The 18,784-nt window shown below is 37.9% G+C and overlaps 1 protein-coding gene across 1 annotated transcript; it reads right to left on the reverse strand.

Moving 5' to 3' along the window:
• Positions 1–6,699: 6,699 nt before the first annotated feature.
• Positions 6,700–18,101, reverse strand: zdhhc21 (zinc finger DHHC-type palmitoyltransferase 21). The gene is made up of 8 exons (XM_055051186.1): positions 18,015–18,101; positions 15,231–15,421; positions 15,043–15,141; positions 14,846–14,957; positions 13,432–13,570; positions 13,165–13,281; positions 12,467–12,510; positions 6,700–11,957 (listed from the first exon to the last, which is right to left on the reverse strand). Exons 2-8 carry the CDS (start codon positions 15,382–15,384, stop codon positions 11,825–11,827), a joined length of 798 nt encoding a protein of 265 aa, XP_054907161.1. The 5' UTR covers positions 15,385–15,421; positions 18,015–18,101; the 3' UTR covers positions 6,700–11,824.
• Between the last annotated feature and the right edge of the window lie 683 nt (positions 18,102–18,784).

Here is an 18,784-nt window from a genome sequence, read left to right on the forward strand (position 1 = left end):
AAAGTGGAACGAATTAAACAGTTTTATTGCAGTACATTATTTCACTATGTAATGCTTTGAGGAATATTATTACAAAAGTTTATGTTAAAAATTGCATAATCATGCCTATGCATATCAGAAAACATGTTTCTAAATACATATTTTCCAGACACAAGCTACCTGCTGAAACCAGTTAAATTTGAATTCATATATTGTTTGGCTGCCTTGTAACCAAACAGGAAAACTTAAAAGTTATTTAAATTATTTTGCAGAGGGCTGCAGCTGCAAATGCTTAAAAAAATTACAAAATCTTTCAGCTTTAATGACAATATAAAAGAGGATTAGACAGCTGAAATTGTGATGTCATCTGTTGCTGTTTTATTATTTAGCATTATTTCTATCATTTATCTTCCTTAGTAGGATTTTTTTTAAAGAGTCCCAAATGTGCTGATTTTTGACCCCATCAAGACTTTTGACCTCACTTTGTGGAACCACACAGCATTCAGATGTGATCTAAAATATGTATCCCACAAAGTAAATTTAGATTTTCTCTCACTGGAGTGTGGCCAAAACAAAAGGACATATCCAGCCTGGGGTTAGGGTTCACCAGCAGCGAAGCTTGTGCAGGAACTGGAGTTCCTTCAAGCATCCAGAGCAAAGAATCCACCCTCTACTTAAACCCTGGAGATGGGGCGCGATAAAAGCTCGCCTGTAGTCAGACGAGTAAATAAATATTCGGAAAGAAATGTCAGGCAGCGTTGCCTCTTCAGCCTGGGAAAGGCGCGGGCAGGACAAGAGCTCTTTGTCCAGCTTTAAATTAACACAGCTGGGGCTGAACAGAGAGGTGCACTTGAGGAAAGCTCTTCATCTAAAGGCAGGCTGGGTTCGTCCTACGGTTGAAAAGAAAACAACACTTTTTGTGTCTGTCTTGAAAAATCTTCAGATACCTGAAGCCAAACAAAAACGTTTAAAACCACCAAGCGGATTCGTCGTCGAGCCGAGCGTGCTCCTTAAAGGCTCCTCTATGAAAACAGACTCTCATTAGTGCTACAGCAGAAGCCGTCAGGTGTGCAGACATCATCAGTTCTGCCTCCACCCGACGGCAACAAGAAAAGGAGTTACACGGCTTGTTAGATCGCACCGTTCCAGAGCTCCACTCACCATCCACCACGTCCGGGCCGACATGTCATAACAAAGCTGCCATTTGATGGACCTCTCTGTCAGATTCCCAGCCATCACTGAGCGCGCTCCTCGCCCCGGTGGGAGACAACACAGCTAATCAAAGGGGCATCAGTGGAGGCATGCCGGGCCACATGTAGGCCAGTCCTTCACCAAGCTGCATCATGGGAAAATTTAAAAAAAGGATCAGCAACTGATTGACCCTAGTGACTCGAACCTGACAGTGGTAATTAGACGTCCCTTGACCCCGCAACCTTCAGCTACATCCCCCTCCCCACCCGCCGCCGCCTCCGCCTCCGTCTCACCCTCCCACACAAACTTCCTCCTCTGTTTCCAACTCCTTCATGCTTGTGCAAATTCAGAGAGAAAGAAAGTTTATGTTGCTTTATTAAGGAGGTCTTCATCAACGCTTCTCTTTGCTTTCTGGAAGTGTTTTATAGTAATTGTCCTTCCAGTCTTTATGCCTGACCAAAATAATTGCGTATTGCTGTTTTTGCACCGAATTGCAAAGGTACACAAAACTGTTGACGTTTTTCAGATTTTGCCATGTTACAAACTTCAATGCATCTTATTGGGCTTCTATGTCACAACCTGATACAAATTAAGGAATAACAGTACAATAAAAGGACAATAATAGATGATTTTCTTATACTTTGCACAAAAAACAGTCTGGAAAGTGTGGTGTGTGTCTTTATTCAGTCCTTCTGACTCAATGTTTTGTTCAAGCTTATTTCTTTGGGGTTTGCCTCTACTAGAGGTCAACATTTTTGCCCATTGTTCTTTGGAAAGTAACTCAGCCTCAATCAGATTAGGTAGAGATAGAAATAAATTTATGCTATTTTGACATCTTATGGCCACTGTGTTCATTTCTCCGTGTAATACCCACACCATGAGTCTTTATGGTCACATGGATGATTATAACATATTTATAGACATAATTATATATATACGCTATATGAGAAAGTATTTTATACTTTAAAATTTTTGGAAAAAATATTCCAAGAAAATTTGTGACACACTAAGGCTTCAGACTATAAATGATCTTCCGTTGGTGTCAGAATGATATAATGGCTGACACAGAATACAAGCCCATAAAAGTAAACATTTCCTTTTGCTTTAACAGTGGAAAACTTGATCTTAACCTTAAAAGTAAGAATCACCATGTTGTACCACATTATTATATTTTCCATAACAATGTACTTTTCATCATACTGTTTTTCCACTCTAAGGGAATAACACTTAATGTCATCCCTTTCTTTTGTTTTTTTTTTCTCTTTCCTCCTTTCTTTCTGCAGACAAAGCTTCCATTTGAGCTAATTGGATAAGATTTGATTGGCAACCTTGTCAAAGCAGATTAGGGCAACCAATATATATGTGTGTTATTGTTGATCTCTGCACTACATGGCCACAGGCATACGCAATCAATTCCAAAACTGCAGCAGAGGTCACAAAATGCATATTTAAATTTGTGTACCAGTTTGAGGCGCCACAAAGAATTTTAATGGACCAAGACAAAGAGTTTGTTAACAAGGTATGTGCTGACAGCTGTGCTTGGTAAAACACGCATAGAAGCAGTTTCTAACAATGTGCTTTACATGTAAACAGAGTTGAAAAATAACTCAAAACGTTTTCTTACAAATCAACGCAGACGTGTGCAAAACCCTGGGGACAAAGAGCAACGAGTGAAGGAGAAAGGACCTCTACCTGGACGTGGTGTTTGGTACTTGATATATTGTGTTTTTCATTTCTTCAGCTTGAGGACATGTTGATGGAGGAACAAGTGGCTGTGTTGGTAGGTGGTAGTGTTCACTACCACCTGCATCTGTTCAGAACCTCTCATCTCATGTCACCTCCAAACCTCCAAAACAACCGACGCCCCAGTCACAGCGCCACCTTCTGCCGTTACCTCTGCAGTACCTGCAGATGCCGCTACAAAGAGTAACACTTCAACCAGTGGAACAACATCAGTACCTGCTTGTCCGTCACCATCTGTGGCATTTACATCTACAATTAAAGACACTCAATGTGAAGCCATATGTTGAGGGTTGTTTTTTTTTTTTTTTCCTACTGGACGGTGACTCTTTTTTCCAGTCTTTTGCAGTATAAAATCAGCTGTTCCTGCAGTACAGGGGTGCATATCATTTACTAACAAGACAGCTACTCAAGGCACTTGATTATTATGAGACGAGCTTCGCTCCAACCCTTCAAGGATAGGTGGATAAATCCAATGGATTTCTTTTTTGTTTTATTTTGGGAAAACATTAACAACTGAGCCATTTCACATAAACACCCACAAAAAGTATTTGTAGCTGTGAAGTAACACAACATGACAACCTGAATTGGTAAGAACACCTGAAAACAGAAAGAGCGTACATTTATTTTTAATGCTCTTCACAAGGTCGGAAGAAAAATGAACAAACTGTCCCCAGGTGGGAAAGTTTCCATTTGAGATAGTTTTATTAAGCGTCTTCTGTAATCTAATATCAACAGAAGCCGTCTGTAAAAGTGTTTGTTCAGAACCATGTTAGGACCATCTGTGTCCAGCTGGGCTTTTTTTTTTTTTTTTTTTTCTGTGAACGAAGCAGCTTTGCGTGTCCACATAAATGTCTGAAAAGAGTTTTTCTCTCCTGCTACATTCCGATCCTCCTCAGCGCGGCCGCTCGGTGGCAGCTGGATTTCCCCACAGCGACTGTGGGTGGACTTGGAAAAAGTAACTTAGCATATGTAATCACACATGGTTGAAATGAGAGGGCAAGAAGGCTGAATCAAATTAAAGTAAGTGTTTCTTTACTTTAGAAATAACGTTGTGGTCAGACGATTACAGGCACATTTTCTATCAATTTGGAGACTTTCTGATTTATTTGAATAGCTCTTTTTCCAGTGTGCTCGTTTAAATTTATTGTGGATATCTCACAATCCTGCAAGGATAAGTGGGTAAAGTCAGACACCAAAAGTTGTTGAAAGCCTTAACTTGACAAGCTTATGGTCTGTTGGTGATCAGCATTGCCTGTGTAAAAGTGAATTTATTCAAAATCACTCATTGGAACATTTCAGGACACAAATCTGAGTGACGATCTAAGTTGGAGCGCTGCAGATTCACACAAGTTGGAATGTCTTATTGGCAGCCTCAAACCTGCCAATAACTGCTGGAACACCAGTTCAATTTGCTGTTTTTCATGAATATAAACCTGTAAATATAAGTTAAAGCTGATTTTTCTCATGAGGTTTGGGCAACACATCCATCTGTCTGATGGAAACAAATTACAGTGCAAAGAAATTATCTTTATTCGATAATTGAGAGAATTCAGAGGGAAAAGAAATCACATCAGATTAATTGTTTAAGGAAATGCAGAAACCTGATTACTTTATCAAATATGTGTTAGCATAGTTTAAACAAGTCAGCAATACTGTTACTGTCATCATAAAACATAAAAAAAATCCAAACAAAAAAGAACGAATCAAAGTGTTTACAGAAGGCAGCCCAAGTGAAATATTTTGTTTACTTGAATCACTTATTAAAAAATAAAAACTTAGCTGCATTCTCCAGCTGTCGGAGTGCGCTTCGTTCGTTCAGGGAGCAAAATGGAAAACGTTTCAGTCCCTGCATGAGATCAGCCCACGATATTGATTTTAAGGTTGGAATCGATGCATTTCTTCGTCCAGATTGGATTAGCTGTTTTAACTTCAACTTTTAATTGGATTTCACCTTTCTAAAATGACTCAGTGTTTGAAAATCAATAGGGCAATCAATAACCTGAGTATTCCGGAAGTTCAGCATGCGGAGCTCCAAAGTGGAGAAACTCGTCTGACACCTGCCACGAATGGGACCTGAGGAGGTCTGATAAATCTGATTACGCCTCTATAAGAGAGAAGACACATTAAATCAGTTACCATGTGTGATCAGGGTGTGAAAGAAAATTAAAATACAACATTAATGACTTTTGATGACAGAATATTTCCAGATTTAAGGAAGGATGACGGATCTTAATGTGAGAACAACTCCTAAGCAAAGCATAGTCTGTTCTGGAGGAAGATCCCACTTTTTAGAAGAATTTAAAGGCACCGTGGATAGAAATCATAAAATAATCACGCGCCTGACGGCTGGTGATCCAATAATAAATTCGGAGACTTTAATCCAAGTCTAAGCTCGGCAAACTAGCAGCGAAGCACGCCAAGCCGCAGAACTCCAATCCCAGACAGGTAAACATGCATCTGAGATGTAACTGTTCGAGGCGTAGCTGTTTATTTGGCATGTGGCTAATTATTTTTCTTTTGTTCAGCCAGATGTCATAGATGACAGAAAGAGCAGGTGGTCATTTATCTAATTAGCCCAGCAGACTCAACCATTACAACAGATTAGAAGCAGACTGCAGCAGACCACTATTATCTACACTGGATCCCTTAAACGCCATCATGAGAGACAAAGCTGACAAATTACATGCGTTAGAAACCCTGTGTTTTTGTGGCATTAGCCCTTATTAAAACCCCAGCAAGCTCATGAGAGCCTCTTTTGTTTCAGAAAACCATTTATTAACCATTTTAAAGACGCAACTTCCACTTGTGGTCTTTCTAAAATATTAATTGGGAGCTATTGAGCAAAGTCAAACCGCGTAGTTTAACATATAATGACACAACCTTGGATGATAAACACAAAAGTCGCACAGCGATTAACTGATCCCATCCTCCCGATCACGCTGCGGTGTCACGACCTCCTTCAAGCTGAGAACAATTGGGGTCAATCGCGTTTGCCGAGGGTGGCGCAGTGAGTGTGTGTGTTTGGGTCGGACTATGTTAAAAGCATAAAACCATGTTAGACAGCACACTTGGATTGTGTTCACAGATTGTGCACACATTTGGCACGCATCGCTGAGACTTAAAACATGCTTTCAGGACAATGACCGATTAGAGACGGCTGAACTGATGCCTCAGGCCACTTGTGCAACAATCAATGCTAATTATTTTTGCTTAAAAAAGAAACATGTTTTAGTTAATAAATCTGTCCTCAATTAATCCTCATATCTTTAGTAAGGTACCAAAGACAATTCAGTCGGCTTCTTTTCTTTTTTGCTATTCTTTTATTTCAACTGCATTTTTTTTGTTTGATATTAAAAAGGGAAAATGTTCCTAATTTCTAGATCCAAGTGAAACTGAGAAAAATTTCCCCTCTTCTGTTTTCCCAGAACATTTGACACATTTTGTTTTTAAGATTCAGCCTATAATGTGATTATGCCTTTTAGAAAAATGTGTGATTAAAACTTGCATTAAATCCACATTTACAGTAAATCGTTGCCTTGCAGACGTATTCTTACCACTTGGACTTCTCCACCCTCATCATAATTGTACCTAATGTAGCTTTTTTTTTTTTTTTAATAAACAATGTTTAAGAACTGCTTTTCTGTTTTCACTCAGCTAATCTTTTCTGCTATTAACATTTGTCTAATAATCTGAAACATTAAACTGTGGGGAAAAAAAATCTGTTAGTTGCAAATACGTTACACAAAATTGTAAATAAATATTACAAAAAAGCAACAGACAGAAACATATTCAGAATGTAATTTATTCAAATATGAATACCTATATAATTTGCTATAATCACAATTTGCAGCGCAATAAATTGGCAACTTTTTTTAAGACTTATAAACAGAAAAGTAACTGGTAACACGTTCACAAAACAAATGTTCCAGTGTTTGAGGTCTGACTTAAAACAAAACAAGGTTTGAACACAAAGTATCCATAAACCCAAAAAGAACAAAGAGAAAAAAATTCAAAAGGTCCAATCTTCAATCTCCTGCGAGATGCCAAGTAACAGCTGCCTCATGGAAATATTCACATCTACAATTAAGAGTGATGTAGTGCAAGGCGGTGACTTATAATGTTAAGCTTGGCAGCCATCATTGAAGTTTAGACATCGATTTAAATTCATCCACCAGAATGTAAACGTAATAATAAATGAAAAAAAGAAAACGGTCAAAGAAAAGTTACGAACAAACAATGGTTATTGCTTCAAAAATCTGAAACCAAGTAAGAAAAAGAAAACAACTTTTCAAAAAAAAATTAAAAATTAAACATACATTTTCTCTTGCATTGCCTCCCCAAACACCTAAAAATCATGATAAAAAGTTTTCAAACATCCAAGAACCCGAACATGAGCTTTAAAAACCATGAACGATGAGCAAACATATAAAACCACACTCATGCAAATTCAAACCAGAAAAAATTCAACACATACCTATAGTGAGGACTTTTTTAAAAAAATTATCTTCCATTTAAGATGAAGTCTTCACATTAAAACAGACTGTGTGCTAGCATAAAATTCAGTGCATATTATTGAACCGCTACCATCAAAAACTTGGTTTTACATGCATTTAATAAATGCTTGCTGACTATTGCAACATTTTCCCAGATCTTTGGTTGGTGTGGAGTGTACAGTAATGGCAAAAAAACATAAAATAAAATAAAAGGTGGCCTACACAGGCACTTAAAACTACTTGGATAATATAGTATTCTCTCCACACACGATAGGCTTTGTTTACATACAGGTTTTTCAAAAAAACTTGCTCACACAAAGCTAGTATAACTAGGACATTACATATTTCTCTAATTAAATCACTAAAGTCTCCAGCAGTTTCAAACAGATATAACAAAACAATCATAAATAAATTATACAGTGTTAGCAGAGCAAACATCGCTGCCTAAACTGCAAAGAACATGCATTTGCAACATTTTGATGCTAGCTGTTAGCACGAAAATAGAGGAGCATTTAACTGCCAGGGATAGGATATATTCAAGAGCAATGTCTCGTTAAAGCAAAAAGGTTTACAGTCATAACGAGATCCAAATAAATAATATGGGTTAACTTTCTCTTTTCATTAACTTACAAAAATATGTACCTGACGGGTCACTTCTTAAAAAGGCATAAAGGTTTTCCTCTCACTCTCCATCGTCTCACTGTTTTCTCTAAATGAAACTCAAACACCCTGCGTTGTTGGAAATTTACTGCTGTGACTAGAACATATTTTGGTTTTATTTAGATAGAAAACCTTGTTAAAACATAAAACACATTTTAACAAGCTAAAACAAGAAAGTTTCTCATTCCCTGTTTTTAAACAGATGACTGTCAGCATAAAACACTTGGCTAAGTTTAGCACAGAACAATTTATAAACTGTCAGGCTGCAACAGTAAGCTAAATATTCAGAAGGATCCCATACAATGCAAACATTAGCCAAATGTTAACTCAGAACTGTTAGCTAGGTGTTAGCAAGAAGATCAGTTAGATGTTCGTGAGGAAGTTAGCTCTGTTGTACAATGAAAATGTTAGCCAAGTGTTAGCACAGAATGGTTTGCTAAGAGTTAGCAAGAAGATCCGCTAGCTGTTTGCAAGGGAGTTATCTAAATGTTTTACAATGCAAATGTTAGCTTAGAACTGTTAGCTAAGGGTTAGCAAGAAGATCGGCTAGCTGTTCGCAAAGAAGTTAGCTCTGTTTTACAGTGAAAATGTTAGCTAAGTGTTAGCACAGAACTGTTAGCAAGAAGAACATTTAGCTTAGTGTGAGAATAGAACAGCGAGCTGTAAGCACGGCACAGTTAGAAAACTGTTTGCACAGAATAGTTAGGTAAATATTAAGACTGCACAGAAATCTTAGCACAAAACTTCTTGTTGCTTTCTGTTAGCCTCAGAAAAGTCCAATCATTTTCTGACAATCATAAAATCCTATTTTCAAAGGCAAATGCATAAATTTTGTTATTACAATCTCACAATTTTTTAAAGGTGATTTTAGGTAGTAGAAAACAGTTCTTAATAGGGTTAGGATTGTTGATTATCGAGCTACATAGCACCTAAAAAAATAAAAAAATAACCATAACAATAAATCAACAACAAATCCCTGCCAACAAGGAACCAAATGGGTTTCACTGGAATAATTTAGATTGAGTGGAGTGGGTTTGGGTTATATAAATTGTAATCATATTGAACTGAAATTACTTTTGTTTTTGTCCTTCACTTTTTTTAGAAAGAGCCATTTGATGTCTAGTAACAAAGTGTTGGAAATTGATATCATTTGTGTTTTAGACAGCATGTTATGGTTTGCTCTGCTAATTTGAATTATTTTTTTATTTTATATTCCTGTTTCTAGAAATAAATCTATAGTTCCTGCTTTGTCTATGTATGTTTCCACAACAATCCTAATCTGTGAGCTTCCCGATCAGAAATATAAATATGCACTTATAAATTAAAAACATTCAGAAAAAAAATAGACCTAAGCTACAGGACTCAAGTGTCATATCTCAAAATCCACAGGAAAAATATTTGTACTAATCCTCTGAATTGCAAGTGCTATGGTCAATACAACAAGTTGATTTAAAATAACGGATTACCAATGTGGTCAGTATATTTTCACATTCTTTGAATGTGAAAATGACCAAATTTCTTCTACCTATTCAGCAGCAAACTGACTTGTTATACTGACATAACTTACACAGGTGGAAGAAACAAAGTTTTGATAAGTGTCAGCACAGTCAAGGGAAAAATCTAAGTATTAGTATGATGCTTGTTTTAGATTTTAGGAAAAAAGGAGCAGTGAGGTGCTGTTTTGTAATTGATCATCAGCAAGTCTGACCACCTCTATAAAAGCGTGGGTTTCTTGCTGCAACATGCAGCAGATTTGTGTTAAAGTGGCAGTACTATGTCTTTTCCAGGTACATAGTGCCATTTTATAGCACAATAACGTAAATGTTAACTTTTGTTGTTATAAAAAATGCTGTGTACGTCAAAAATTACTTAAAATAAATTTGATTTTGCAGTTGAATATTTTGAAATTGGGCCTGTGTCTCTTTAAGAAGTTCCTGCTCTTTCTGACACTCATTACAATGTTTTTAGCAGCACTGCACTGCTAAGTAGTTCCTATGATGAGTTCAGCAGACTCACACTTCCACTAGCTGTTTGCTAATTGCTGCTACCGCTAGTCTGAAGGAGCTTGTGTAGAAAGGCGTCACTCAGTGAGACTACACATCTTACATAGCTGAATGGTTGTAATGGGAGAATTTCTCAAACATGCATGACCTCCAGGTATGTTTTTGATTAGGTAGTATGATTATAACATGAAGTAAAGCCAAAAAAAGAGATGATTTTACATGATACAGCCCCTTTAACACAATGAGAAGGACCAAAATCATCAGCAATAACGAGGAAAGAAGAAGCTGTTTGAATCAGTCAACCTCAGAAGGATTATAGAGACACTTCCAGATAATTTGAAGCTCCTTATTCTACAGAGATAAAGATCATTCAGGGTGCAAATCTTTTAAGTCAGTTGACAATTCCCCTGAGTGGACATCCCAGAAAGACTGTTCACGCTCAAAGAAATTGACAAACACAAAACAAGAGCCCAATTGCAGATTCTCCATCCATCAGTTTGTGTGTGAAATGTTAAAAGTTCATTCCAGGAATGGTAAAAATGGTATAAACCACAAGATATAATTGAGATTAAAGCAGAGATATTTGACCATAGCACACAGTGCCGTATTGATAAATACACCCCAATACCATATGACAATCAGAGCAATGATTTGGGCTTGTTAGGTGGCCACAGAACCCTGAACTCCTCTGTATGTCAAAGTTTAATCTGTCCTACAGTAAAGGTTGGACAGAGAGAAAAATTAGCCAATTAGGTAATTAGAATCAAGGTGTAGCTATGGTTACTGACGTCAACCTAATTGATGTGGTGTAGTGGATGAGCAATAAATAAGAACTACAATTCTCACTGGACTGATGCTGAGTGACTGATAAAGTCGGGTTATTGCTGCTAATGGTGGTTTTACTGGCTAATAAATTATGCAGTGAGTGAACTTAGTTTGTCCCATGACTGTATAAGAGATAATTTTTTTTTTCTTATGACTGTACCTTGAACATTTCATGACTCAAGGTATCTCTAACAGTATAATTTGGCAAATAATATACAGGAAACAACCACTGATCAGTGAATATTAAACTCATATTTAACAACAGGATTAACTACGAAAGTCACGATTAAGAAGTGATTATATTAGCTTGTTTTTGCGTAAGTGCTCTCAGTCGTCATACGACGTCTCTAGATTGAAAGGTATCAACTTTGTTCAGTGGCATTATGCTCCTAAAAATACACACGTTGTAGTTAAAACCACAGTAAAACAATGAAAGAAAACATTCATGAATCATTAGAAGGTAGTCATACTTCAAACCCTTTTCTAAAATGTGGTAAATAAAAAGTACCAAAAACAAAAACAAGGCACAAAATTTATACAAAAAATTAAACTCTTTAACAGATTTGTAGTTATCCTGTCTGTAGCTAATTACTAGTGAAGGCTCTTTATGACGTAACCTGAGAGATGCCCCACTGCTTCCATCATGTAAATAACCATTAAAGGTGGTTTCCAGATGCTAAAAATAGCAGTCACAGTGATCAAAACATTTTTCCATCATTCCAAAATAGTGTTTGTGACCCTGTTTCTGGACAGAAACTGAATAAAATCGAGAAAAAACAAAACAAGATAACAGTAAAGTATCTGGTGCCCAGCTCTCGTAGCGCAGTGGAGGGCGGTGAAGGTGTGCAGACAGGTTTGTTTTAGGAATATGTGGAGTGTAGCAACTTCTACCGAAAGTGCAGGCAGGAAGGGGAATGTAGAGCCACAGAGCTACACGTGGCTGCGGTAGCGGTGGCCGGCGTGGAGAGGCTGTCTGCTGCGCAGCGGGAGGAGCCACAGAAGTTTCCAGCGCGTCCCACAAACCTCAGCGAGCGCCCACTGCCACGTTCGTTTTGCCCCATATCTAAGCAGAAAAATACATCACCTCAACACATTTGGAAGTTTTGTTTTACGTATAAAGCTAAGTGGCTGCTTTTGAGAAACTTAGCTGATTTGCCCCGGGCGCCACAGCATCGGGGATGGCATGAATATTTGTTAAAAACAAAGAGCGCAAATAGAGATGTGTGAGCTAGGTCAGCCTTGGGCTTCTGTGGCGGGTTTTTAATAAACTCACAATATAAACAGCATAGAGAAAACTAAACGAGAATAACACATCTTTATTTATATTTACAATATATTGCGCAATCTACTTAAAGCTGTGTTTGGAAGTCTCCCATTCTGTGCTACATTCGCATTACATAGTCAGCTACTCTGCTGTAAGACAAGATAAGCCTATTTGTATTATTTTTGACAAAAATTATGGAAACACTGAGAATTTGTGTCTGAATGGCAGTCATTCAGCAGCCTATACAAATTTTTTTATTTGTATGAATTTCAAGCTGCAACCATCTGTTAGAAAAGAAAAACACTCACGTTTCACTGGAGAACTGAGACATTTTCTCAATAGTGGTCACATCCTGCAGAAAATCACAAAAGAAATCTTTTTTTTTTGTATCACAAATAAAGTAGTAACCTTGTGCTTGTGGGTGGCTGGTTGATCTTTGATGACCTCTAGATATTAATATCTTTAAAATGAGAGCAGCACAAACATTTGACACCAATTTTGTTTGATTTGAAGAGGGTGGGGCACCAACTTCATTCAGGACATTTTGGCGCTCTTCATAAGCCCTTTAATGAAAATCCAACAATTTATTCTTTGCTGAACAGTTTGTAAGCCTTCCAATTAATTTCTAATCCATAATTTTCTGCTTCTGTGAGGAGTGAGGCCAATTTCTCTTTGCCACTCTTCTCTTTGCCAATAGGAAAGATGTAAAAAAAAAACATTCAAGTAAAACAGAAAATGGCGACCACTGTCATAAATTTGCTCGTATTTTCAGTAGGCTCAAAAATTAAAGCGACTGACACAACTGGAGCAGTGAAGAACACAGCTGGACAAGCATACAAGGAAGTTAATATTCAATCAAAACCTCAAACAAGGTCATGGTGGGGTCACCAAGTCAGTATGTTCACAACTTCACTAGGATGCCATTAATATTGCAGGCTGCTGTAATTTAATAAAAGGAAAAGTCAGCATCAGAGCAGCAGCAGCTTAATGTCCTTAAAGTACTCACAGAGAGGACGCCAGCCATCTGCGTGTAAAACAAGCCCGACATGCCACCGAACATGACCACGCCCATGAGCGCTGAAACTCGCAGCAGAGCCAGTTCATGACGTGTCGTAAACTTTTCCTGGAAGGGGAAATTTTTTTTTAAAAACAGTAAATACAATAAACAATTCCATATTTTCTGTTTTTTTTTCTTTAAACAATTTGATTATAATTTATGTACAAGTTAAAGCTATTTCTAGATATTGGCAAGAATGCAAGCACACTAATTTACCTGGTCTAGTCTTGTCAGGGGCTGGAAATAATAGTACTGGCAAAAGTCCAGCACCAGTGTGAATAAGCTGAGGACCTGAGTGTAAAAACACAGCTGCAGGAAGAGCCAGTGGTTGTCTTCTCCCACACAGTTATTGATCCTGCAAGACAGGAAACAGGAGGAAGGGTTTGAACTTTGCTGAACGTCAGAGTGTATGTATTCCTGGACGACTTCATCAGAGGAGACAGTGAGGCTGGTCGGCGCCCTGGCACCTCAAGAAGAAGAAAAAAAGCTTCAAGTTTAAAGAATCAGCTCTCCTTTTATGTGTGAAGTTTGTGCTTCTGATTTTCGCCAGTACACAAGAGAAAATGTTGAAAGTAATGTTCAAAAAGAATTCACAAAAATACAAAACTGAGGCGACTTTAATACACATGCAGAATGGAAACAGAAAATGAACTGATTCAATTTGAAAGGAACCAGAACCTTTAAACTGGCTGTCACAGGGATCACTTATGGAGCTGCATGAGTACAGGCAGTAGCCGAAGCGCCCAACAGTCAAATTGTGATCAAACTATGATTTTAGTTTTCATACATTCTAAACAGTCTATTATTTTTTTAATGCACAAATACACATTTCTAACAAATGATTCTCAGTTACACATACCTAGTATTGCACCATTTCTGGTAACTGCAGTTATTCTTAATTTTTTGGGTTTTTTTAAAAATACATTTTAAATACTTTCTATCTTTGTGTGAAGGGATTCAGAATTTTTCAGCTGAGAGACAAATAATATTTATTTTCTATTGTATTCTATTTTATTAGTCACCACACTAAATCCAAAACACTGTAAGAAGCAGAAAACAGTACACACTGTGACCTTGAAACATGGTGGAGGTAGAATCATACTGTGGGCATGATCTTTGTCAGCAGGAATAGGGAAGTTGATGGATGGAGCTGTGGCTCGGCAACACACATATGATCAGTATCCTTTAATAATACGGCCAGTCCAGTGTTCAATAATTTCACTGAACTTCCAATCCAGAACCACAAAGCATTTTGGGAAATGTAGAAGATGAAAGGCTTAGTAGGCTATTAATCTACTAACTCATTCACTCTTTCGATACCAAGCAACAACCTGTTGAGGAACTTGTGCAGCAGCAATTTCAGGTTTCATCACTGCGTCTCAACTGTTTGAAAATAATAAACAGCAGCAAAGAGTAAAGGAAGAAAATGAGTACAACGGCTGGAGAGGAGAATGTGGAGAAAGAAGGAAAGGTTGGCAAGAGTACAGCTATTTTACACAAAAACTAATAAAAAATGATCAACCCTTATACTGTTCTATAGGTTTTCTATAGGTTGCTATTTCAACATGTCAAACACAGTCAAGCAAACACTTAATGGGAATAAATAAGATCAGTGACCGTATATGCTCACCAGGGGCAGTGGTGGTCCATCCTGCGCACACAGTGACCACAGCGGCTGCAGTGGTGCGACCTTTTAGGTCTCATTAAGTTGCACTTATTGCACAACTCCCACTGTTCTCTTTCTGTGAGACAAATACATCTATGGTTTAGAGCTGCAAATACTTCTAAATAAACTAAAAGAGTCACAGAAAGAAAGGCTTTTCGTACCAGAGTGAGGTATATGTGGATCCACAGGAAGACGGCCGGGATCTGCGGTGGAAGCTCTGAACAGGGCCATCACACATAGAGCCGACGCTAGGTAATAACCTGTTGATACACATAGACGTGAGGCTTAATGAGCCAGAGCCATTCACTGGACCGTTACTGAAATCCTCAGGAGAAACAGCGACACTCACAAACAACTAAGGCCCAGGGGATGTGCCCTTCGTCATAGTGTGGGAGCAGCACCAGTTTGGGAACGAAGAACGTGTTGTAGAGCCAGATCCCAAACACCATGCTGATGCAGAGCCAGCCCATCGGATCCACTACGAAGTGAAGGCGAAGCTTCATTGCTGCTGTTGCTCCCGCTTACTGGATCCTCTGGAAACTAATTCAAACCAAGTTTTCCTGAGATAATGTTTCATAGAGATTACTTTCTCTATTTCTTAAAGGTGCTTTGTTTCCTCTTAGAAAGGCTTCTTTTAGTTTTAGGCTCAGAAATACTTGAAAAGTGTTTAAACGAGTTTCACCGACCGTTTCAGCGACGTCCTTTAAAATGCAAAGAACAGTGAAACTATCCAAGGAGGGGAGCTGGATCTGCATTGTTTGTTACAAGAAATGCTTGAGCCTTCTTCTGTTTTGTGCTTCACTTCATTTCACTTGTTGCTGAAACTATTTGTCCAAGTTGACCATAAAAAGGTAGTCATTCACTATTAATTGTCCTTAGAAATAGGTATGTGGATGGTCTCTGTTACCCTGTGATGGACTGATGGCCCATCCAGTGTGTACCTGTCTCTCAACCAATGACCACTAGAAATGTATTGGTATTTATCGATGTTCTCGTGAAATAAAATAAAAATAAAAAACATTGGAGAAAATAGTAAAATTTATGTTATATTGATATCAATATAATATATTATATATTATATTATATTGATATAAAAATATTATAAAATAACACTTAGAAAAATACAAAAACACTATTTGTTTTCATGGCGTTTTCAACATCATAACTGGAAATAATTGGAAGATATGTTGTCTACAATTTCTGTTACACTTGAGGCAATAGAAGGAGTCAAAAATAAAAATATACGCTGTGATAAAAAATATATATATAGTATTTATCACAACCTCGATTTTCAACCCGTTACGTTTGACATCAATTTTTTAATAACAGATATTATAACACCTCTATGAGCGTCAGAATCAACAATCTTCAACAGCAAACTGGCTGTTGGCAAACAGCAAGTTTGAAAACATTTCATCACTATTTGCTCCATCACCATCTCCACCTGCTGCAGCACCTCCCCCTGCTCCAGTCCCTCCACCGACTCCATCCCCACCTCCTGCTCCATCACCGTCTTCCTCTGCTCTGCCATTGACTCCTGTCCAGTCCAGAAAAAAACTCAAGCTGAGAAATGTAAATTTGATTTCCAATTCTTATAAATATATATCAATGCACATGCATTTCAGTTTTTATTATCATACATATATGTCTCACAAAGACTTTATGTCTTTGTACTGATATGCTTTCATCTTATTTTAATAAAAGGAATAATTTCAGTATATTATTAAAACAAAATGATACTGAAATTATTTCTTTTATTAAAATAAGAGGAAGACGGTGATGGAGCAGGAGGTGGGGATGGAGTCGGTGGAGGGACTGGAGCAGGGGGAGTTGCTGCAGCAGGTGGAGATGGTGATGGAGCAAATAGTGATGAAATGTTTTCAAACTTGCTGTTTGCCAACAGCCAGTTTGCTGTTGATGATTACTGTTGATAAATACATTTGTTTCCATGTTTTGAGGGGGAACGGATAATTTCAGTCAGGTAAAACAGCTAAAATATTTGGTTCCCCCCCATAATTCTGGCAAAAAAGGAGCAAATGCTACCAAAATCACAGGATTTATTGTTGATGATGAGAGGAATAAGCACAGTTAAGCATTTGCAGGTAAAACAATTTGTTCCCATTTTATGAAGGGGGAACGGAATATTTTAGCCAGCTGAAATATATGGTTCCCCCCTCATAACTCTGGCAAAAAAGGAGCAAATTCTACTAAATTCACAGTATTTATTGTTGATGATGAGAGGAATAAGCAGAGAAAAAATCTTGCTGGTAAGTGCAGTTGTTCCCATTTTATGGAGGGGAACAGAATATTTTAGCCAGCAGAAATATATGGTTCCCCCCTCATAACTCTGGCAAAATAAGAGCAAATGATACCAAAATCACAGTATTTATTGTTGATGATGAGAGGAATAGGCAAAGTTAAGCATTTGCAGGTAAAATAATTTGTTCCCATTTTATGGAGGGGGAACAGAATATTTCAGGCTGCTGAATCATCCATTATTTCCTCTCCTTACTCCATAACCTTGGGGAATAAAGAACAACTGTTTCCAAATTCACAAAAACCTTTACATACACACTACGTGTTGGGAAAACTGTGTTTGGTGACTGACTTTTATTTCTGCCAGACTTACGTGAGAAAAGAGCGATTCTCTTGGTGTTTACAATAACACAAAACAGCGTCAGAAGACCTCGTTTATTTATTTATTTTACAATTTTTTTTAAACAACAGCTGCAAATTAAACTGAGTGTTACAACATTGACATGGTTGTATTAGTTGTTTTTTTTTTTTTTTTTTTACCGAGAAATCGATCAGAAGCGACGTGAAAATGATCAGATCCGCCTCTTTCGCCTCTCTGGCTGTAATGCGCGCTCCCGACGCAGGGGGAACAGATTTTCACAGGGGAACCGAATTTCGCACAAGACCGGTAAGTAGTAGTTACGATAAGCCTCCTCCATCTCCATTCATACCGACAACACCTGACACCGTGATGGGCTTGGCTCCATTCAACCCCAACAATGTTAGCTAACAGATGGGCCCAGCGGAGTTACACTCAGTTCCGATGATGTAAGAATAAACTATTAAACCCCTGAAGTGTCGGTTAGGATATTATTATGTACAGGAAAACACCACTTACTTGTTTCTTTGCTTTAACGCTGCCCTGCGGAGTGCATGGAGCAACCCAGCGGCTACTTCCTCAACCGACTGTGTGTGGGCTGGACAAATCCTGGTTACCTGCAATCAGAGAACTGTTTCCGGTTGAGTTACGGTTAGGAAAATAAAGGCATGGATGCCGTTTTAAAACTCGTCCGTGTGAATTCAAAGAGGTAGATGTTTTTTTTGGCCAATTGATTCAGTTTAGTTCAATTCAAAAATACCCAAGTATTGTTATAACTCATCATCCATCTTTAAAGATTTGTGGATTGTGACGCTCTGGGTAGGAAGTAGCTCCGCTAGCAGTCAATCTCGCAGCGACTCTGAAGAAGCCTCTGACTGAAGACTGTTTTTCTAAGACATGCCAGGAACATAATATCCAAGCAGGATATGATATTCCACATTAATGTGTCCTGGGTGACATCTTAGGTTATTGGCAAGCAATTCTATTTAATTTTAGATCTATGTCTGGCAGAATAACTAACAAGACATGCGGGGATACATTGCAGTTTGGGATGTGATTGTTGTCTATTATGATCAAAGGAAGAAATTGTTTCAGCTTTCTACTCCTTGGTTCTGCTCTAGAGTCATGAAGCCTCTTTTTCAAGTCCTCCGGGAGTTGGGGTCGTAAAGTTCAAGTATTATTTTAGCTTTTGATACGCTAATTAGCTGCTCCCAGTATGAAAACATAAGATGTTTTTGCCATATATATTTTACATATCATAAAAAGAAAAAGAAAGATCTGCTTCAACC

The sequence above is a fragment of the Poeciliopsis prolifica genome, unplaced genomic scaffold (genome assembly GCF_027474105.1).
Source record: "Poeciliopsis prolifica strain line A6 unplaced genomic scaffold, Auburn_PproV2 SCAFFOLD032, whole genome shotgun sequence".
Taxonomy (NCBI): Eukaryota; Metazoa; Chordata; class Actinopteri; order Cyprinodontiformes; family Poeciliidae; genus Poeciliopsis; species Poeciliopsis prolifica.